General features: G+C 37.4%; 1 protein-coding gene across 2 annotated transcripts in view; it reads left to right on the forward strand.

The window, feature by feature from the left end:
• LOC121314624 (lysine-specific histone demethylase 1B) overlaps window positions 1–23,948 on the forward strand; it is a 62,067-nt gene that overhangs the window by 28,888 nt on the left and 9,231 nt on the right. Inside the window, exons 14-21 of one of the 2 annotated variants that reach the window (XM_041248075.1) lie at window positions 1,251–1,378; window positions 2,002–2,133; window positions 2,561–2,635; window positions 2,742–2,858; window positions 5,652–5,777; window positions 6,346–6,468; window positions 6,882–7,034; window positions 7,582–7,703. In XM_041248075.1, the coding sequence (XP_041104009.1) occupies window positions 1,251–1,378; window positions 2,002–2,133; window positions 2,561–2,635; window positions 2,742–2,858; window positions 5,652–5,777; window positions 6,346–6,468; window positions 6,882–7,034; window positions 7,582–7,665 (938 nt within the window). In that variant the 3' untranslated portion in view covers window positions 7,666–7,703. Of the gene's footprint in view, window positions 1–1,250; window positions 1,379–2,001; window positions 2,134–2,560; window positions 2,636–2,741; window positions 2,859–5,651; window positions 5,778–6,345; window positions 6,469–6,881; window positions 7,035–7,581; window positions 16,226–23,948 lie in introns of those variants that run through there. The other variant, XM_041248074.1, reaches the window with a different exon arrangement.

Genomic DNA, 23,948 nt, shown 5'->3' on the forward strand with positions numbered 1-23,948 from the left:
TCTGTGTGTTTCGGATCATTGTCTTGCTGCATGACCCAGCTGCGCTTCAGCTCACAGAGGGATGGCCTGACATTCTTCTGTAGAATTCTCTGATACAGAGCACAATTCATGGTTCCTTCAATGATGGCAAATCATCCAGGTCCAGATGCAGCAAAGCATCCCCAAATCATGACACTACCACCACCATGCTTGACTGTTGGTATGAGGTTCTTACTGTGGAATGCAGTGTTTGATTTTCGCCAGACATAACGGGGCCCGTGTTGGCCAAAAAGTTCCACTTTTGACTCATCTGTCCGTAGAACATTGTTCTAGAACTCTTGAGGATCATCCAGGTGCTTTTTGGCAAACTTGAGATGAGCATTCATGTTCTTCTTAGTGAGCACTCTCTGCCATGAATCCCATTTTTGCCCAGTGTCTTTCTGATGGAGTCATGAACACTGACTTTAGCCGAGAAGAGAGAGGCCTGCAGATCCCTGAATATTGTTCTAGGGTTCTTTGTGACTTCCTGGACGATTTTACACCTTGCTCTTGGAGAGATTTTGGCAGGACGGCACTCCTGTCCCAAAGTTTCTCCATTTGGACAATGTGGCTCTGACTGTGGTTTGGTGGAGCCCCAGAGCTTTAGAAATGACTTTGTAACCCTTTCCAGACTGGGCATCAACATCTTTTTTCCGGAGGTCTTCAGGAATTTCTTTTGATCGTGGCATGATGTGCCTCTAGAACCTGTGTGCTGACAACTTCACTCTGATGGTAAGGGCCAAAGTTAGTCACATTTATAATGAGCAGGGCTGGCCTAAATCAGGCCTGATTTTGTTAACCAAAGTATTCAAACAGCTGAACCTAATTATCCCTTTAATTGGGTTGAGTTAACTAGGGGGGCAATAACTTTTTCACACCTGAAGATTGTATGTTTGATTACCTTGCACCCCAAACAAATGAAAGAAGCACCAAATATTTGTGTCATTTTTTCTCTCAGACTCCCTCTATATACTACTACAACCCACAAAAAGATCTGACCAAATTCAATGTGAAAAATGTGCAAAAATGCAGAAGATCAGACAGGGGGCAAATATTTTTTCACAGTATCTATCTGTCTGTTTGCATTTGGTGGATGTAATGGTTTTGGTCATCAATACACAGTTAATCATTACACCCCTACCTACTGGTCAGATGCAAACTGCAAACATACTGAAGACTACCGCTGGTCTTTTAACTCTTCATTGAGAAATAAATCCTGTTTTTTCTTACAGAAAAAATCCAAGAAATCTACAAAGATTTTATTCATGAATCTGGAATCCAGTTCAGTGATTTAGAAGAAAAGGTTTTACAGTTTCATCTCAGCAATCTGGAATATGCCTGTGGAAGCAACCTAAAACAGGTAAGGCATCAAAAAAAAGCAATGTTCCACTGTCATTTGCTGGATAAAGATTGATGTAGTGTTTTGCAGAAACATATTATACTTTGCTTGAAATGTTAAGCACATAATATCCACGTTGAAAATATAATTTGTCTAAGAGTGATGCACAGAAAATAGTTGTGTGTGTTTGCTCGTTAAAGTGATTATAATTTACCCCACAAGAGGTATTTATATTTTCTGGTGTCTGCAGTGGATGTTTGTGTACTGTACATACGCATATCACATTTGTATGGTTAAGAACAGCTCCTTGAGTTCTTGAAGATATCTGAATTTAGGTGAGCGTAGATCTTGCAAATCAATCAATCAGTATAACTATGCATGGAAATGTGTGTTTTACATACTGTTTATGTTGGTCATGGTGACCTTCCATACCTTTTCACAGTAATGTGTAATCTACCATATTCTTGGTTGAGAATGTATGATATGTTTGAATCTTTATCCACAATTTTCAAACAGTTTACCATCATAAGATACATGGTCAAATCATGTTGTAACTTTTTTATTTTTTATTTTTACAGTACAGAAATATTCAAACCAAATAGCCATTGGTGTAATCTGCAAGTCTTGTTTAATCTGTCTTGTAGGTCTCTGCCCGTTCCTGGGACCACAATGAGTTCTTTGCCCAGTTCACAGGAGACCACACACTTTTCAATGCTGGGTATTCTTCTGTGATCAGCAAGTTGGCTGATGGTCTTGACATTTGTCTTAAAACACCGGTATGGGTTTTCTGTTATTTTATAGTATTTTTTTTTTTAATGGGTGTGATAGTCAGTCACTTCTGTTATGTGCAAGTTCTGTTACCTAGATATCTCTCTTGAAATTTTGAGAAATCTCTATAGGTTGTTATTGCAGGACATAGTTTCACTATCCCAAAGTACATTTTGTGTTGATGGTATGGTGCTGTGCGTCTTTCTATAATGAATCACGTTAGTAGAATTTAAACATTTTGTGTCATCTGAACCTACCGAACATTTTACATGTTTGTCAAAATGTGATACATTATAAAGAAAGGGTTATCAGTTATACATTGCATCATATTGTCTTTAAAATGTATATTGAAGGAAGTTATTATAGTGCTCTGAGGTAACATCTAATTGCATTAGTAATTAAACAATTATTGCTAACAGAAAATGTTGTTGACAGATTCAATCCATTGATTACTCAGGGGATGAAATTAAGGTAGCTACCTCCAATGGGTCCCAGTGGACAGCACAGAAAGTAAGTAGGAAATTATCTTTGACTCCCAGTTTCATCGCTTGGACAAAACACTTTTACCCACATAACAAGAAATAAAGATTATATCTTCTTTAACCATTCATTTTAGGTGTTGGTAACCGTCCCATTGGCTTTGCTTCAGAAGAATGTCATCCAGTTTAATCCTCCCCTGCCAGAGAGGAAACTAAAGGCCATCCACAGTTTAGGACCAGGAATCATTGAAAAGGTAAACCAGCCAATTTGTAAATCATATTCTCTTTTTGGGGGTGTTTCTATAATAGACAAAGCTATTCTAGTTCAAACATGAAGTTCTAGAAAGACTTACTATAATTGTATGTAAATCAATAACTACCTCTCTGATCAAAAAATTAATATATTGATTGTTCACAAGCTCTGATTTAATCAATTTGCAAAGAAAATGTCAAGAGTGAAGATTAAGTGTTACACTCTTGGCCTTTTCACACTTGCACACTAGAGCCCGAGTGATACCAAGCGGAGCCCGAGTGGAACCAAGCTGAGCCCACCCAGCGCGGCTCGGGTGTGTTCACACTACTGTTCAAAGTGCAATCTGCACTGTGGAACGTGACGTCAAATTCGGTGGACACAGGCACACAGAGGAGTGTTGTAGATTTGTTTTGAGAATGGTTCCCGAGGTCGTACTGTCCGAAATGATAGTCTACCAAAATATTTCACCCATATTGAGAAGTATGGGACTAAACCGCAGAGCCAGTGCTTAATTTGTGAAGAACGTGGTGCCGTAAGCAATGACAATAATACCGCCCTAAGAACCGCACATTCAAAGTCATAACACGTTTATTTGAAAGAGTATTGCACGTACTAGTTTTAGATGTTTACATTCAAGTATTCTACATCATCTACAAAGCAGTAGTGCTTGCAGAAAAATTAAAGTCAACCGCAGGACAAATAATAAATAAAAAAAAAAGCCTTTATACATGTTTTGTTATAGTTTTGCATTTAAATGGTTTTAATTAATTAATTAATTAAAGGCATTCAAAAGGCATTCAGAGGACTCCAACAGGGTGATATTGATTTAAAATAAATAGATAAAAAAATTTAAAAAATACGCACCCCAACACAAACATTGGTTTGACCCACAGTCTGCACTATTATAAGTGATGTGTACGCAACAGAAGCCGCTGGCAGATTACAAAAACGATTAATTAAACTTAGGCTAGGTAGTTGTTATCTTGGTATGTTTTTATTCTCTATTCATTAAATTATATTCATTGAAAAAGGTAAGAGAGAACCAGAAACTATTATTTTTTGTTGTTTTGGTTTAAATATAATATAGTAGGCTAATGATCCTATTGAAGTAGGCTACAATATATATATATATATATATATATATATATATATATATATATATATATATATATATATATATATATATATATATATATATATATATATATATATATATCATTAAAACTGTCGTTGTTCTTTGTTGAAATTTAATGTTCAGTTTTCATTTTTTGATGTGTACTACTCATTTAATCAAGCCAAGTAGTGTAAGAAGTTACTTGTATCGTTCATGACGTTTTTCAAATAAGTCAGCTTATTTGTGTATAAAAAAAAAAACCAAATGAACAAAAAAAAAAAAAAAAAAAAACACGTCAATAGAGTTGCAGCCAGTGTCATTTTAGTTAAAGGCACTCAAGCTGAAATCGTGAAGTAATTTAAAGTAGGCTACAAACGTGGCAGCGGCCTGTCTCTCTTTAGCGCACAGAAGAACTTGCAGACTTGCTACAACTGTGTTGAGAATTTATAAAGAAAGCACTTTATGAAATTTGTAAGTAGAAGTACTGGGACTATGAGTCTGCATGCCCAGAGGTTCCGGGGCTGTGCCCCGCAATCCCTGGCACAAATTAAGCACTGCGCAGCGTGAAACAGTGGGGAAAAAAAAAAAAAAAACCTTCATGTTTGTATTTGTTTTTATGCAATGCAAATACAAACCAAATAAAATTATTTCATATTATTAAAGTTACATTAACTACTATTACTAATAATATCTTTAAAATGTTACAGATAGTATTTGAAAAATTTCAGTAAACATGTCAGAAAAATTGATTAAAAGTAGGCCTATTAAAAACTAAATCTAAACGTAATGTATTTTAAGATTTTTCTTTACCACTTGTTTTTATACATGCAATGATAATATGTAATATTTCTTTTAAAAATGACCATATTGAATGTGATTTTCAGATACTTTGCACATTTCAAATATATGTATCTTAAGTATTATTTTTTTTTATTTCTGTTAAGGACTGGTTTATAAAGGAACCACAAAATAACAAGCGCAATTACGGATCACTTTATTCATTAGAAAAAATATATGGAATACAACAGCAGTAGATCTTGCAGTTAACGCCCAGTAAGATTTTTTTTTTTTGTCTCTGTTTTGAATGATACCTGTCAGTGTTAAACAATTTAAAGGAGAAATACTTAAATAAAAAAATTAATAAAAGTGGCAAAATTTAAAGAAAGTTAATGTGTAAACTCTGCTTCGTTCCGTGTGGGACTGCACATCGATTCCAGAAGATAAGTCGCCGAATTCAACATACCGGCGCTGGCCGTTGCAGGTCTGTTACCAAGGATTGCATCCATTAAATCATAATGTTTACTTTTTTTGCTATCTTACCCCGGCTTTATTGTTATGAACTTTTTTTTTTTTTTTTTTGTAATCCTGTTTTATTTATTTTAATTTTTTCACAACACTGTTTCGCGCTGTGGTTTAGTCCCGTATTTCTCCATTCCTTTGAAATCTTTTATTAGACTTTATTGTTTCGGACAGTACGTGTTAACCCCGCCGAGCCAGTACCAGATATCTTGCAAGGCCAGAGTTTCACGGTTCCGGCTCGGCTCGACAAAATGACAAGTGTGAAACTAGCTGTACCGTGAGGGCTCAGCTCGGCTCGGGTGTGCAAGTGTGAAAAGGCTGTTAGTCTAGACTGATTTTGTAACCATGCCTAAACTTTTTATATGTCTTTCTTCGTTAAAGATTGCCTTGCAGTTCCCATACAGATTTTGGGATGGCAAAATACAGGGTGCAGATTTCTTCGGTCATATTCCACCCAGCTCTGACAAACGAGGGCTTTTCGGTGTGTTTTATGACATGGATCCACAAGTGAGTACATTGCCTTTTGACAACATTTATAGTAGGTGTGTGTTTCTGACCAAAACAATTGTCTGCTTGACTTGAATAGGGAGGTCAGACTGAGGTTTTACAGTAGTGAATGAATTTCTACAATATACATTTTGAAAGGTGTAGTGTCCCATACGAGACATTACACATTCCTAACAGTTTAAGATTTTTATTTTCCATTTCTGTTTTTATCTTTTATCTTCTATTTTTAATAACACCTGCGTAAAATGTTGGGGTAAAAACTATTATTCACATTTTAAATGTAATGTATTGCTTCCTGAGTTGTAAGAAATCTGTTAAGAAACTGTATTATTTATAATCTGCTTTTGGTAATTTAAAGTATCATTCCTAATATGGGTCACAGTAAAATAACGGTAGGTCTCCTTCATGGAGGCATCTTTTGTTCCCGTAGTTATAGTAAATCCAAACTGAATACGATTGCTGCACCCTGCAGCTTTAAGACATATGTAACCCTCTGAGTGATGAAGTAACTGTTTACACGTTATCTGCAAATTTGCCAAATGTGTTACCACCTTTTACCAATGCGCAGGGAAAGCAGAGTGTGCTGATGTCTGTGATCACTGGTGATGCAGTTTCATTTATCAAAGATCTGGAGGATAAGCAAGTTGTAGACATGTGCATGAATGTCCTTCGAGAACTCTTTAAAGAACAGGTAATGCACTTTCATAAGTTTAAATATACTGTAGTGTAACTAAGATGTTTTTTTTTTTTTTTTTTTCAATTGAATTGAGTTTTCACTGTGACAAATGTGGTTGCATAAAATGTGAACTGACAGAGTGAAGTTGAGTAGAGAGATAGAGGTATGAACTGATTTTCAGTAAACTGAGATGTTTGATTTTGATGGCTGAAATGGTACAAAAAACTAAACACCATTTTTAGTGATATGATTGACTTGTTAGGCTTGTGTGTGGGGACTTTCTAAAGATAATGTATGAATATCCTCGTTAAACTAGTTACTGAAATTAATAATTGACCTGATATGTAATGGATGTAATAATACATTTTGATTTCACTGCTTGTAAACAAAGTAGCATTTAGTGTAACTCCCCCTCCCCTCACTTTCAGGAAGTTCCAGAATTAATGAAATACTTTGTAACTCGATGGAGCAAAGACATTTGGTCACAGATGGCTTATAGCTTTGTGAAGACTGGGGGAAGTGGAGAAGCATATGACATTATAGCTGAAGACGTTCAAGGCAAAGTGTTCTTTGCTGGGGAGGTAAGCCACATACTGATGTTTTCCCTGTACTACAAGAACCCCTCGTCTAATCTGCATTCAAAATTGCCTGTTAATTGCCCCAACAGTAGCTGCCCACTGGAATGTTTTAACAATAGTGTTGAGTTCATAAAGCACAAGGACATTTACAAGCAAATGCTGAAGCAGCTCCTTTTTTTTACATTTTAAAGCAAATTTCACCAAGTGATTCTAAATGAAACAAAGAATTAGTGTAATATTGATGACTGGTAGGTGTAGTGTACCATTTTAAATGGCCCAATGTCTTTGCTTAACTTATAGTTTTTTTTAAACTTTTAGCTCATAATATTTTTATATTTGCTATTTGTAAAAAAAAACATGATACGCATTGGAACTGGTTATGTGATTGTTCCAAAGTTGTGAACCTGCAGGGAAACGAGACAGGCCTTTTAAATGTGCACAGAAAGCTGTATGATCCTACTGACTGCTTGCTTGTGATTTAAATTTAGATGGAAGCTCTACATGATGTATTGCATACAGACTTTTGGTTCATTCTTTTTATTTGTTGTAGGCTACCAACAGACACTTCCCCCAAACTGTTACAGGTGCCTATCTGAGTGGAATAAGAGAAGCAAGTAAGATAGCAGCCTTGTAATACCATAACATCAACACATCTACAGGCCACCAGGACAGGTAGACGAGTTATGATCATCAGTTTTAAAGATCATGATGCTATTGACTGCAACTACTATTAGAATGGGTTGTCGATATGTCTCAAGATTGTTTGGGGACATTTTAAACAATTGAATATTATGCAAAACTCTAGTAATTAATTATACAATTTTTGTTTTATTATTCTTGGTAGTAGTTGTAATTGTAGTGATAAAGTTTCAAATCAGTTGACAGTGAACTAAGCAACCTATTTTGAGAAAAAAAAAAGATTTAGAATTGACGTGAAGGTTGATCACTTTACATGTGGGGATCCTATTACAGTAGAAACACTTAAATTTATTAAAGTACTAAGGGGTCGTCCAAAATTATCATCAGCTACAGCAAGTGTACATGGTATGCTCTTTTTCAATACCTCCTCCAAAAGCATACATCAGAAGCGAACCATAGATTTTCTAAACGTAGTTATAGTGAATGGGCAAATAGACTCTTTTGCCTGGTTTACTGTATCCTATATTGCATACGAACAAACATTGCAGAATTTGAGCACCAAAGTTTTATTAATCTTTTTTTCTCTATGGCTCGCAAGAGGATCGTAATCTGTAATTGAATTAGCTCAGAGAATTAACAAGCTGTAAACCATTTATTTTTCTGTTTCTAAAAAAAACAAAAAGAAAAAAAGATATACTATTAAGAATACTATACTAAAAAGAATACTATTGATCGCTGTCCAGTACTACTTGGCTTTACATGGTTTTCTTGGGAATCCGTCTGCAGAGAGCGGCACTCACGTCATTTTAAGGTCATTTTTATAACTTTTCACAGGGGGCAAGTCCCACAACTTGTATTTACTGTTTAAATTTAAAACCAATATTGGTGTCAAATTGGATTGTAATCTTTCCGGCATAGTTAGTTCAAAAGGGAGGGCAGAGGGGCTTTTTAACCTCAAATATATTATAAAAACTATTGCAGCACAGGGATAATATTTTCTTAATAGACTAATACATCACATTTTAAATAATAATTTGTGTTTTGATATATAATAAACCAAATTCATGCCTTTTAAAGGTGACACATACACTTTATCTGCGTACAGACGTGGTGCACTGGCACAACTGCTGTAACTGACATGCCACCCTTGCCAGTATGCCTACAGTGAGAAGTGTGTTTTTGGGAGGCTTGCTTGTACACTTAAAGATTTGGCCTTTTAATTTAAAACAACCATCTACTTAGATTTTTTTTTTATTGGTAAAGTATTTATATTTGTGTATACATATTTCAATTTTTTAAATTTATGAAGGTTGAAAATCAGCTGAGGGAATTACTCTAATCCAAAATGTCCGCTTGGTAGAAAACAGTGTGTTAAAACTACATTTTGCAGAATTGAAACATTTTGATTTCAGATATATTTTATAAGTTTGGTAAAAACTAAATGTAATCTATTTTGGATTTTGTTTGCTGAAATCTAAAATTTCATTTGACCGCCTTACTATAGTGTGTTTGCAGAAAGGTATGTGACTATTTCAAGATTTTATATTTTAAAAAATACATAATATTTTGATCAAACACTGTACACGGCCCTTGACCGGACCTCCCTTCGAGCAAACACTTTGTACGCTTTCAGAAAATGTCGATAAAGTTTGGGCGGCCCCTTACAAAATAATTCCACCATCTCTTACTAGATCTCATGTTCTCCTATATGAAAGAGGCACATAGTGTTAAATGCATATTTGATTTTTAATGGTATTTTTTCATTGCATTTATAATATAAATTAGAATGCTGTATGTAGCATGTCTCCTTGTATTAGAGGTGTCATCATGTATAGTTCTGGCTGCTTAAACTGTGCAAAATAACGTGTCTTACATAGGGCCCTGTGTAAGTCACGAGAGGATTAGAAAATGATTAACCTGCAATTCAGTCCTAAATCACAAGATGTCCATGTAGCCACTCCAGCTAAACTGATTTAAAGAATAATTAAGTAATCAACCCATACATTCTGGCTAATTAGAAAACACCCCCTGATTACATGTGTTTGCTTTTTTAGAACACAGAGATGCACCAGCAAAGTCAAAAAACATTTCTTTGAGAGGTCACACACAACAATATCCACCTGGTGTGCTGCACACTGATGAGTATAACTTATTCTGAAATATGTAACTTTAGAATTCATCAAATATATAAAGTTTCAGAATTAATAAATACATACCGAGCACTGGCATAAGAGTTGCACATCACAGGTGGCAGAATAAACAGTGTGTTGTGAAAAATGGATAAGTTACTACAACCTTTATCAATGCAGAATAAAACCATGTTTTATTTAACCAGCTCAAGTTTTTAAAGGCAGCAAGGATTTTAAACCCACAACATGTTTGCAGTTTAGATAAAGAACCTCTCCTGTTAGACTGTATTCCAGGGTTTGAGGTTACTGTAAAAAAAGAAATGGAGGGATCTCAACTATATGCAAAAGAAGACAGTAGTGGAATTTCTTTGACTGGATTTTGGAGAAATGTAGAACTATTTCCCAATTTAGCAAGAAAGGCTAAAATATATATGTTAGTTGTTCCCAATTCTGTAGATTCTGAAATAAGTGTTTCTTCACTGGACACATTTACAGAGCAACTTCAGTCCATGAAAGAAGACCGAGTTAAGCATCGTCAGTTGGTTAAGTTTAACAGCAAAATATAATGCACAGTAACTGAGAGTAACACTTCTTGTGAACAACTTTGTTTTGTTTTTTTGTTTTGTTTTTTTACATTATATTCAAAAAAACTAAGAAAAAAATACACAACTTACATATGGTAAAGAATCTGTCAAATGCCCAGACTACAGTAAATGGTTGTAATAACTATACTGTTCAGGAATTGCTGCCAAAAATGGGAAATCCATTAAAAGAAAAACGCAGTCTTTTAGTTCAATAAATATATATTTGTGCCCAGTGAGATCCAAATATGAAGATTTTTGTTTTTATTTTTACAAAAAACGTACTGATAATGAAAACCTATGAATAATTTATTTACACTGTATGTATCACTTCTCTGAAGTAACAGTGAAAAAATTCCTTTTAAAATTATTAAAAAAATATTCAGAGGGATTTAAGGTTAAATAAATGTCAATAGCCATGTGCAGCAGTCTGTTTATTAATCTGCTAATACGCACTTTGTAGGAATGGGATGAGCAATTTAAATGGTAAAGTAACGTAATGAGATTATTGTTTCATGATTTCTCATTGCATGGCTTACTGTGGCGGCTACATCGACATCTTGTGGCTGTAGGACTAAATTACAGGGTAAAAGACAAGTCGTAGAAAACACAAGGTCATACTTGTACAATAAGGGACACCCTACACACAACATAGGAACTATCTACATCACACAAATGATGACTGCATTCAGGAATACCTTTTTAAAACTAACAAACAAATATATTTTTGTAAAATAACTTTGCCCCTTCACCGGTCTTGAAATAGTCTAGAATCAAATGCCGAGGTTGTTAAAGATAGCATGTAGGCCTACATGTGCCGTGACGTGGTGAAATCTATTTACATGTGCCATTTATTTTCTTTAAAATAAGTCAAACTTCCAGAAACTAGACAAATTGGCTCACATTTGAGTACCAATTACTTAATTTCTTCGACTAAAGTTTAGAAAGCTGACCGGAAGTACGGCATTATATTCTTTAAAGGCTTCAAATAAATGACCATTAAAAAAATCAAATTTACCATAATGTGTGCATTTTTCACATAGGAAACTGACATCATTGAAGTGATAGCAATATGTAATAGGGTTACTGGAATTATTTAGCACCATGTACTTAACAAGTTGCATTCAAACAGCGAGTCTTTTGTGTAATACATCTTTTTGACATGGCCCAGTGTATGCTTTTAGTCACAGCTAGGACATACTTCCTGAGAAGCACTGGACCACATGGTAGACGGCATCAGCAAATGTGCTTTGGTTTGGATCTTCACATTAGACAGTTATTTTCTATTTATCTCGTAGAAAAATAAATGAATATGTCTTGTCCTCAGTTATTTCAGGTCTCCTGAGTAGAACTTCCCCAAAGTCCAGAAATATTGATGATAAACTGTGCATTACAACATTATGTATAACACTACATTTTTGCTCCCCCTGTTTCTGATGACTCTAAAATTTGTATTTTATAGGCTGAGAAAATGTTGATCTCCGTAGTGACACCAAACAAACATTATCCTGTTACTGCAGGTCAATGTTACAAATGCGCTTTTCACCATGCCATTTACTCATACAAGTCTTTATATTGTGCGTTTCTTTATTATGCATAGTTATTGTTTTAAGTTATATGTTGTCTTCTGGAATGTCGTATTCTCTAAGGGTGGGTTTACACCATGCAATTATTGCTAGCAATTGCAGGCAAGAATTGCTACTGAATTGCCTAGTGTAATATAGTGAGGGTTTTTTTTTTTTTTTTTTTTTTTAAAGTTAATTATGTCTTTTGGGGTAGTCCTTTTTATATATTAAAAAAAAACAACAACCTATGCTTATGCTATATTCTCAGCTTGCCTTAAAATTTAACACAACCATAAGAAGCACAATTATTTTCTAGCTTTTTATTAGTCGTTGACATTTTAATTAGCTAGTTAATCATTTTACTTTTTGTTTTCTAATTTTATTTTTATTTACTGATTATGTTCAATAATGTTATTGCAAATGTTGCATAGAGAAAACAAATAATACTTTGAACGCCGTCGATTATTTTGACAGCTGCCCCATTTCAGTGCTGAGTTAATCTATACCCCCGATAAAAGTAGATACAAAAAAATGTGGCCATTTTTAAACCATATATTTAGTTAAGTACCCAACATAAATGTTGAATATGTCTTCATATGTGTACAGAATGTTCTGGTATGCATACTGTAGCCCATTATTTAAAGTCCTCATCGCTGTTTCCAGTTGAATCACTGAATTGCCATGAAATTGCCAGCAATAAATTGACAGGTGTAGATTAGAAAAATTGCTGGTACTTAATTGATAGCAGTAATTGCCTAGTGTAAACTCACCATAAAGGTTAACAAGATATATTGCAATGTTCGATAATGTCTTTCTATTCTGTGAAATTAAAACAGGGAACAGTTTGGTCTTTTGGTTAAAGCTGAAGTTTAACCCAACCTGATTTGTACAGAACTAGAGAAACAACCTGGCATGTCCTCCTTCCAGCTGTAAAACATGGTAGTCCAAGGTGAAGAGTATGGGGACAACACCAACATGGCAATCTTGTACTGTTTCCTCAAAATATGCTGCATTGGTGTACAACATTGGTAGCAACAATTTTACATTATTCATGATGACACTAACTTCCTAAAAAGATGTACTTTTATTTCAGTAACATTTTGTATTTTATACTTTTACCAAGTGTGTAAACATTTTAAATAATTGAAAATGTGTTTCACCTTTTGTGAAGTTTTCCCAGTATGATCTGTTAAGAGCAATGTATTAAAACCTTGTACAAAATTCACCATCCATTTATGCTTGAAATTCCTTAAGAATGTGAAGCCATTGGTACCTATTCAGTCAGTTTTAACTTTGTTCTTAACCCAAAAACCAGTTACATGACCACAATTTAGCAGCCTTATGATAACATTAAGGTCACCAAAAAATGTTTATACATCCTGGAAAATGTGTGGTAAAAGAGAACATGCACAGCTGAGAATTTATAATTTTAAGAAATAATTAAAACGGAAATTCTGTAATACTGGCAGCATGTCCTAGTGACTACATTTTAAACAAAGCAATTGGGAAGGAAAATGCAAATATAATTGGATAATATGGGCATAAATAGTCACCCCTTCTGTTGTGTGGAACGATATAGGGATGCCCACCTATAACGCTTTTTGGCTAACCACAGATCGAAACCTAAGGAAAGTCTACTGCTAGAGCCCTAACAGTCTTCACACTAAATCTGCAAGCAGATCTTAATGTGGTACAGAGACACTGTGGGAAAAGCTGAAAGCAGCTTGACCCAGCATGCGCGTCCCTGTTCAACACACTACAGCTGAGCCCAGTAACTGCGTTAGTATTTCTTTAAAAAAAAAAAAACAAAAAAAAAACACAAAACAGTAAATCAATCAATTACTGATATTTGAATATATTTTTATAATGAACAATTTTATTTTATGCTTCAACCGAAGTTAGCAGCTTATGAGAGAGCACCAGTAGCTGGCTTAAGGCGTTTGATCCAGGGGAAGGGGCAGTGGAGCTGCTGGGTTCACGCAGAGCACTAGGCCGCTGAGGGACTACTGAACAACCATGGCTGATTGCACAATACGTGAAATAATTTTTACTAAAATACATAAAAACAACAATTCACATTAAGTGATAAACACGTGAACACTAATAATACAATCAGATATAACACTGTCATTTTATCTGTTCGTAGAGCTCTGTCAGGTTGGTGAAAGGCAAAAATGATGATGTTTTGAGTGTGAAGTCTCTTTTATGCCCTTGGGGACGGGGTGCAACTGTGTCACTGGCACTATGTGCAACTCTGGAATATCTATTCAGGTTAGACGGTATCGAAGGATTACATTTCATATTCAATTTCTGATTTAACAGATAAACAAGTGTTGAAATTGTTAAAAATGTGAGTGCCGTTAATGTGGATTCTTTTCTTACCAATTCAACACAGAGCATACTTTTAGTGCTCTAGATGGATCAGAGGAAGTTATCCTCAGCAGCAGTTAGCTGTGCATCTCTAAGTCAGTCAAAGATCACCGTATTCTTCGGGTCATAGAATATGATGTAGAAGGCTTGGTGGTCCAGTGGGAAGAAAAGGGCTTGATACGAGGAGGTCCTTTGTTTAAATCTCTGCTCAGCCAGTGACTAAATGTGTGTGACCCTGAGCAAGTCACTTAACCTTGTGCTCCCCGTCCTTCGGGTGAGATGTAAAACCGAGATTCTATTGTAAATGACTCTGCAGCAGCAGTTGTTGATGCATAATTCACATCCTTCTCTCTGCATGCCGCTTTGGATAAAAGTGTCTGCTAAATGACGAATTAGTAATAATAATGACAATGTGATCAGACTTAATAACTGCACAGTACATGAACTTTGTAACCTATTCTGCCGAGACATTCACAGTATTGTGCCTTTTTTGCTTAACCTGCCAAATGTATGACTTTAAAGTTGGGAGGGAATTCCTTAGGTGCTTAACTTTCCATGTAGTTGATATTTTGTTGTTCAGAAACAGTTAAGGTATGTGCTGTATGATTCTTGCATTGTAAGTGTTGTTTACATAGAGTTTTTGCATGTTGGAATAAAAGTACCACTCATTTTTAAATCGGCTTTTTGAGCTGCACTGTGTCAGAGGTGGTCACAGTTTTCATCACTTTGTTTATGGTGAACCATCAGTATGTCCCCAGGTTCAATTATGGAGTTTGACAGACACAGACAGATGAGATTTTTGCCCGAGTTAAAATGTGCAGCAAGGTTTGTTCAAATATTTAGATTTGTTTCTCTGCACTAAAGAAAAAATTATTACTATATATACACCACTGTTTTCACATCACACTACTAGTCTTCTCTTGTTGAGCAACAAATAAGCACTGACACAAACAAAATGGGCAGAGATTTGTGATGCATGCCAAGATGAAATCTGATTGGAATGAAAGCTTGGCCAATCAATATGGAGAGGTGTTGACTCAGGTAAAGGTTGATTAAGAGAGGAGTTTCTGGGGGGCTGCTGTGGCTGCACAAAATCTTGCTGGTGGCCACATTTAAGAAACGTTGATCTTGAGCATAGTACACATTTTGTAAATCGGTGAACTTACAGCAACATCATCCCCATTCTCAGAATGAGCCAGGATGCTAGCTGTACCACCTTTCCTGGATTTAAATATTCTGTTATAACAAAAAAAATAAACAACAATTTTATTCACATCCAAACTATGTAAAAACAAGATTACAAAAAAATCACGCTAGGTAATAATGGAGTTTACAACCAACAAATATAAAAACACAGTAAGCAGATAGAAAAGGCAAACTTCACAAAAAAAGCTAATTTGGAAGCAGTTTACATTAGAACTTGACAGCAGATCATCCTATTCAAAATAGTTTAAAACTCTGATGTAACAAAGTAAATACAATCATTGCTGGTATCGAATGACTCAAACTTGATCCTGTGGAACCACCAAAGTCCTGCAGAAATTTTACTCCAAATCTTTACCAGCGTTTCATCAGGAGATCAACTGCAACAAAACACAAATATTTACTGTTAAGAAAGAAAACATAACATTCTACGTCAACAAGATAGAAGAGAACACACCCATCAACTTTAAACCACTGCACCTCAAAAGGAAGATGTATTTAACGAGAAATGCTAACTGTTAAAGATGCCTTTATTAACTGCTGTAAATCTTAGTGTATTTCAAATAGAAAAACAAATAAATTTGTGCATTTCAGAATTTAATGGTATAGAGGGCTCTACCCTGTACTTTTTCTTCTAAATTTGCAGTAAACAAAGCTGCAATAAAAAATTCAGTTTGTCATGCCTATCGAATTTTACAACCTGTGAAAATAAGAAATAAAAATAAGTGTGTATGTATGTATTTATTTATTTATTTAAATGTCCTGGGGACAATTGTTTTGAGTGGTCTTTCAAATTAAATTGTACCTTTTTACGTAGAAAAAATGCTTTATTTAATTCAAATTGTAATCTTTTATTAACTAAACAGTGCAGTTGCCATGCCAAATTCCTTTACTAATGGCTTGGTACTAGGTATGGGCATCTGTAATTGATTAGAAAATGGTTAATCGTTTAGAGATTACTGATTGTATAATCTTGTATTGCAACAAATATAAAATGGTCTGAGCAGACAGACCCATTAACCACACTAAACCTGCCGCAGCAGCCCAACGCATTACCAGAAATATTAAATAAATCATTCACTTTTATGGCTCTAAATTACTCAAGCTCCTGACAGAAAAAAAAAAAAAAACAGGTTTCTTAAACGTGCAGGGTGATACCAATACTGTAGCTGTGCTTAACAGAGGTGGTTGGAATGCACCATTGTATGTATTAAAGCTATATTTAATTATTCAATTTAATTAATACAATAGGCTATTTTACAAAAAAATATATATCTCTCATACAATGTGGTATTACCAGTGGTCACGGTAAAATTATTTAGACTTAAACTGCTGTGGTTAATAGTAATAAGCAAGCCAATACCAAACGGAACATGAATGAGATTGCAGCCAATAAGCTTTTCAGAAATGTCTGTCTGACAAAGTAAAATTCACACGGAAAACAACCACCACCTACGACACAAGCATGTATCCACCTACCTACAGAGAAATGATCATTGATGATACATTGACTATCGGCACTGTTGAAGGACAGGATTAATTAAATAAATAAATAAATAAAACAAATAGATTAAAAAAAAACAAAAACACTATTATCATAACCCTGGTTCCCTGAAATAGAAATTTAACCATTACTGTCAAACCTCAATAGAGCTATCAAAGCTGCACTGTGATTGTGACGTAGAAGTGCCCATCCCCAAGGGCATAGACATACTTAAGTATTGTCATCGTTTTTCCTTCCAAGACTGCTGCACTCATGAACGCAGCGAACTTGAAGGTTAATGGTTTTATTTCTATTTCAGGGAAACAGGGTTATGATAATAACCCAACGTTCCCTATCAAGTAGAAATGTAACCATTACCTCATGGTAGAAATACCAAAGCTATCTATCTAAAGGCAATATTGCAGGCCAACTGGAATGCTACAAGGCTCAGCCAAGGCCACCTTGCACGTTACCATGAGGAACCCAGTACAAGAGACATGGCTACAAAACGGAGGGAAAACTCCCCTCTATGTTGATGCTGCAAGGGTCGAGCTCAAGGCCGCCTTTAACACTTGTTCTAAAACCAGGATTTTGTGGATCCACGACTGATAGAACCGCGTAGAAGTATGGGGAGTAACCCACACTGCTGCATCGCAAATGTCCCTGAAAGATTCGCCCTGGAACAAAGCCCACGAAGTAGCCATGCCCCTGGTAGAATGGGCAGTGAGCTTCTCTGGAGGGAGCACATTGGTTCAGTCATAAGTAGTCTTAACTGTGTATGTAATCCATCTTGACAGCATCTGTTTAGACAGAGCTTTCCCATGGGACAAAAAACTGACAGACTGTCTCTGCACCGGGCAAAGCATATGAAGCTGCTATTCTCTATCAGACCGGAAAGGAGGCGGATGAAAAGTCTCTAGTTCCACCGTCTGATTGATGTGGAAAGCCAAGATGGTTTTGCAGCAAAAAAGCAGGATTAGTGAGACGTGTAACTTTCGCCCTGGCTTCTGCAAACATTAGCCCTTTCCAGTCCAATGTCGGACTCTGTCTGACATCATCGAAAAGATGTAAAGCACAGGTCTCTAGTCGTTTTTTCTCTAGGAAAAGCAGAGAAAACCATTCAATGGCCGAATGAAACTGAATAAAAAAAAAAGAGGGAGGGGGGGCGTGTGAGCAATAGCAGCTGTGCCAGAGATGAAAGGACATAAACAAAGGAGGTAGCTGCTTCTGTATCCAGCACTCAAAGAATATCACAGACATTTGCACAGCTTTTTGAGATTTTGTAGTAATAAAATGACTTGGATCGCATTACTGAGGAGTTAAAATGAGTAATCGGGAGAGGATTTATCAGTATGCACGACTATAAAGAGGTGTGAAATATTATATATACATACTATAATATACTATATTATATATATATATATAATATATATATATATAATATATATATATATATATATATATATATTATATATATATATATATATATATATATTTCTTTGCATTTTAAACAGCGCGTGCTTGTGTGAAAATAAATTGGACCTGACGAGCGCTGAATAAATGGACTGCAAAGGGTTAAAAATTTATAAACTATTGTTATCTCTGACGCTGCCAAAGGTCAACAAATTAAAAAACAAATATTAATCCCGTCTGTTAGCCTCACGCCTTTCTGCCCTGATACATATTCATGTGTAAGATGACCACTGAAACCTTTGATCCTGAACCCAGCATCCTTGACGGGTGCAGATCGTTTTGAAAATGGGTGCTAAAAACTGTTTTGAAAGTTTAAATTCAGATTAAAAGATTAAATACAAAGCTAAACCAAGTCTGCCTTGTGCGTTACCATTCGGAATCCCAGTAAAAATTGAGGGAGAACTCTCCCCTAATGTTTATACTGTAAGGGTCAAGCTTGAGGCCGTCCTTTGCACTCTTGTTCCAAAACCATGGTTTTGTGGATTTACAATATTCATTGCAAATGTCACTGACAAATGCACCCTGGAATAAAACCCACAAAATTGCAATACCCCTGTAAGGAATGAGCAGTGAGTTTTAATGGAGGGGACAAATTGGCCAGGTCATAGGTAGTCTTTACTGTGTCTGTGATCCATTTGGACAGCCTCTGCCTAGACAGGGCTTGATCATAGACAGGGCTTGATCATGGAACATTGTTCCAGAACAGACAACACATTGTCCAGACTGCCTCCAACTTTTTATCCTGTCAACACAGCATGCCAAGGCCTGTACTGGGCAGAGCATATGGAGCTGCAGCTTTCCATCATACTTGAAGGAGGTGGAAGAAGCCTCCAAATCCACAGACTGATTGACATGGAATGCCAAGATAGTGTTCTGGAAAAAAGCAGGATTAGTACGAAGCGTAACCTTTGTCCTGGCTTCTGAAAAAAATTAAGCAGGCTTTCGCAATCGAAAATGCTTGCATCTCACCCAACCACTTACAGATGCGATTGCAAGCAAGGAAGCCGCTTTCAAAGATAAATATTTCAGCTCAGCTGAATACAAGGGCTCAAGGGGAGGCTTCATAAGTGCTTCAAGCACAACGTTAAGCCTCCAGCTAGGGACAATCTCCATAATTTGCTCCGCCAGAAAGCTGATCTCCTGGGGAGACTGAATAGCTGACAAATAGACCTTTAAATGTAGAGGGGGATTCCGCTGAACAGGTCCTGCAAAATATAAATAAATTGCAGTATAACTGCCATGGGACAGGTCATGGGGTTAAAGACCTTAGGCAAGCACCTTGTCTGAAAACTCCCCACTTGTACCCATACAGGGAATGTGTGGACGCTGCTCTGACCTTCTGTAGGGTGTCAATAACCTTGCCAGAAATCCCTGGATGGCTCAAATGTTGCCGTTCAGGGGCAGGACCCAGAACCGCAGGATTGATGGTTTGGGATGCCACAATAACCCCTGCACCTACCCGGTCCTGTGTGATTTTCTCAAGAGACAGCAGGAGCATGGAATACTTCCAAACCGTTATATGGATAGCCTAGGCTGGATGCATTCATGATGATGGCCTCCCTTTATTTTGGTGACGCTACAGCAAGGTGCAGATGGGCAGGCTGCTTGCACCAAGAGTGCCCTTGGATAGCGAAGAACACAGTCAGCGGGCAGTCTCGGTTGAATGCTGGCTGCAAAACCCTGCTATTGAAACCAGGCTTGTGCAGTTGCATGCGCGGTAGGGTCTGAGAAGACGCTGCCCTCAAGCCCAAAAGTTCTGGAATGTCATTACCATGGAGCACTCTGTTGAGCTAAACAGCTCTAACAGGCAGCTATTCTCTGCACTCTATCCGACAAGAGTGGACAGCATGGGCCCAGAGTCCAAGCACACTCCTAGATAGGAGGCTGTCTCCGAAGGTGCGAGCTGGCTGGGATAAGATCCAGTCATTATGCAAACAAGCAATGTACAGTAAAAAAAAAAAAAAAAAAAAAAAAACGCAATACTAATACGCAGTAAATGAATGCATTTTGTATTAACATGACATGTCTGACGACAGGCTAATCTTTTTCACTTGTTTGTTTACACTTGCGTTTTCATAATTAAACTCCCATGCCATTATTCTCCAGTCCAGTAGAATGTGCTCACACCCTCAGCACTGTATATATGCCTACAATACGTCTTGCATTGAGAAAACACCACTGGAATCGGAATAAAGGAAATGATTATGTAAAACAGTTCATGAAAAACATGAACATTTTCAAAGCCATATCATTATATGCAGTATTAAAATATGTTAAAATATATCAAATCCACAAAACCAACAAAATATATATTGTATACTTTTTTATTTTTAGTGTTCTGTGTAACACGGGCCATCGTTTAACCTTGAAAAAAAATTAAATACAGTATCTGAAGCAGATATACACGGCTATCATATCAACAACATCGTGTGTTGAAAAAAAAGCAAAAATTGTGGGGGTATGCAAGAAAAATTCTGAAATGGTGGACAACGCATTTTATTTAGTACCACTTGCCAAGCTATTGCAAACTTTTGTCATGTAATCAACATTTAAATCTCTAACACCAGACTGATGTGTTGTGAGACAGTGTTCAGTACACATGGACTAATTTACATATTTAATATGTACATTTTAAATAAGCCCTGTTTAAATGTCATATAAACAGTTGGACGGTTACTGCAGTTTCTCTTTGGGATAAAAAAACAAAACATTTTTTAAACTAAATGACTAGCCTTTAACTAATTTTATTTCCTGTGTGCGTTCATGCCTACAAATCGATATTTTTATTTTTTTCAATGACCAGATTAAAAGTTTATTGTAACTTAAATACTATACAGAATGTATGGCCAGTCAGAAACTGAAGTATTGCCATGCAGTCTAATTTGACAAGCAATTACGTCTGGTGTGAGAATGTGAATTTTTAGCTTTCAATCTGTGAAAAAATATGGACTGTTGGCACAGTACTAGTACATTACTAGCAAAGGGTGATCACGACGAAATTAAAAACGCCCAAAATGTCTTGCGACTGAAGCTCTCTTCAGTTTCCTTGCCATCATCAGTGGTTTTTGTGGTAACAAGCAGGGATATCCATCACACTGATACTAGGTACTTAATTAATTAGTAATTACAATAAAATGATGTTGATATTTCTAGAAACCTGTTAAGGTACTATTTTTATCGAAAAATTAATTAATAATTTTCCATTACAATACTGTAACTTTATAATTGTATCCATCACACATCCCAAGGCTTGTGTGTTTTGTTGTATCATGTTATTGTAGACCTTTTTTTCTGTTCTCATTTTATTCTGACTCTCAGATGGGGGTGGACTAAAGTTTTTGGAAAGGGGTACACAACTTTAAAAGATTGAAAACCCCTGTTATAATGTGATTTGGTACAATGAATATCCTCTCCTCAGTGATACACCAGCATCACTGTGACACGCTATTATCACTGACATGAGTATTGTAGACACCTTGGTTGTATCTACAGCTTTACTGTTTTATTTTTTGTTCAGAAACAAAAGGTCAGTAAACTCTGTTGGCATATTTAAAACAACAAGAAGAAATGGTGGTTGGTTCTGAATTAAACATATTGACCCCCTCACTGAAGAAAATGTCTCCCTAAAATTTTGAGAGGGGGCCACATTGACCCTCAGTCTGTAAGTCCGGGAGCAAGCACTTGTCCGTATGGCCATCACTACCACGGTGGTTCATATAACCCACCAGGGCGGCCTCGGGTCTCCCAGTCTCCATCGCGTAGCCTGCAAGCTTTTGCTCTGGACCCACGAGAACCTCCTGTCACTGTGGGTAGTACACCTGCTCGGGATGATAAACTGGCGGAGGTGGTGAGCCTCATTTGGGAGAGGTTCAGGAGAGCAGAGATAGATCTCTTTGCCTCCCAGGAGTCGATCCACTGTCCCCTGTGGTTCTCCTTAACTGATGCCGGGGACCCGCTGGTGATAGATAACCTGCAGCTCTGGATTTGGCCCCTGAAGGGCTGCATTTAAGCCGTCTGGGTCTAATAGGGTAATTTTGACACCCTGCAAAATGGCAGGAGCAGTGCCCACATGTTCCCAGTATGGGTAGGAGAGGCCCGTCTTTCAGAAGTGGTAGCTGCCTCAGGGTTCTGACCCCACGACCTGCCACATGGCAGTTATACTACAATTTTTGCAAGACATGTTTGGCGAGGAAAATCCCCTTCAACTTTAAAGGTTTATCTGGCAGCTATTTCAGCTTGCCATGTCAAGATTGACTCTGTTTCCCCAAGAGCTCACTTACTGGCGGGGCCATTTTTTAAAAGGAGCTTGGCGGCTTCGACCACTTATGAAGGATATTGTTCATAACTGGAGGCTTAACGTAGTACGTGGCGTTTGATGCACTCATGAAGCCTCCATTTGAGCCCTTGTATTCAGCTGAGCTCAAATGTTTATTGCTCAAAGCAGCTTTCTTGCTTGCAATCACCTCTTTGTGCTGTGTAAATCAATTTCTTCTTCGTCTTCTTCGTCTTCTTCTTCTTCATAGTAGTAGTAGTCCTATTTAAGGTCTGTTTGACGGGACTACACCAGCTGTCCAAAGACAGCTGGAGGAAAATTCATATTAGCACCCTTGTGGGTGCTAAAAAAGACGAACTAATTAAACAAAATCCGGTGGAAAAAGGCTGCAAATTAAATATTCAAAACCAAAGGGGAGGTGATTCAGAGCACGCCCCCTAGAGTCCACTGGTCGACAAAGGCGGCCGTGTCGCCAGCAGACTCCGTGTGGGCGTGCTCCAACTGAACCCGGGAACGGACGAGGGCCCTGAACATGGCCCCGCAGTCAAAGCGACCTTCCCCGCTCATCTTACGCTTCCTGGTCTTGGAAATGGCTAGTTTAGCAAGAGCCAGGGCAGATTGACGAGGAGGTCTCTCTTCTTGCTGGAGCCACGAACAGGGTACCCAAATATGAGGAGGGTGGGGGAAATGCAGCCAGAACTGCAGCAGGAGGTTCTTTAGCAGCAAGAAGAACGGCTGCAGCCTGGCACAAAAAAAATAAATGTGAAATATCGACTCGGACTGCCTGCAAAAATGGCAAGCGGTGTCCGAGTCGGTAAAGTCACGCAGGATCTCTCCGTGCAGGACCCTCCACCCCAGGTTCCCGGCTCCCCTGGAGACCAGTGGGTAGTACTGGGCCTCGGTGTCTCGGGGGGAGATGAGGTCGGGGAAGTGGAGGGTGTGGAGCATCATCAGGGTCCATCAACAGGGTCCTCCTCAACGCCGATCGCAAGGGGGTCGAGAAGAACTGCGAGATCCTGCTCAGGTTGTTCTTGAGGGGAGGCCGGGGGCGGGGGCTCGGGCCTTGGGTTCGATCAGCAGGACCAGAGAGCCGGGGATGGGGGAGATGGGGGAGATGGCTCGCCGGTCCTGAGAACTCCCTCGAGATACCTGACAGAGTCTGGGTGCAATGCTGCTTTGCACTCCCAGATCGCTCAGCCGG

This window comes from Polyodon spathula, chromosome 4 (assembly GCF_017654505.1).
Source record: "Polyodon spathula isolate WHYD16114869_AA chromosome 4, ASM1765450v1, whole genome shotgun sequence".
Lineage (NCBI taxonomy): Eukaryota > Metazoa > Chordata > Actinopteri > Acipenseriformes > Polyodontidae > Polyodon > Polyodon spathula.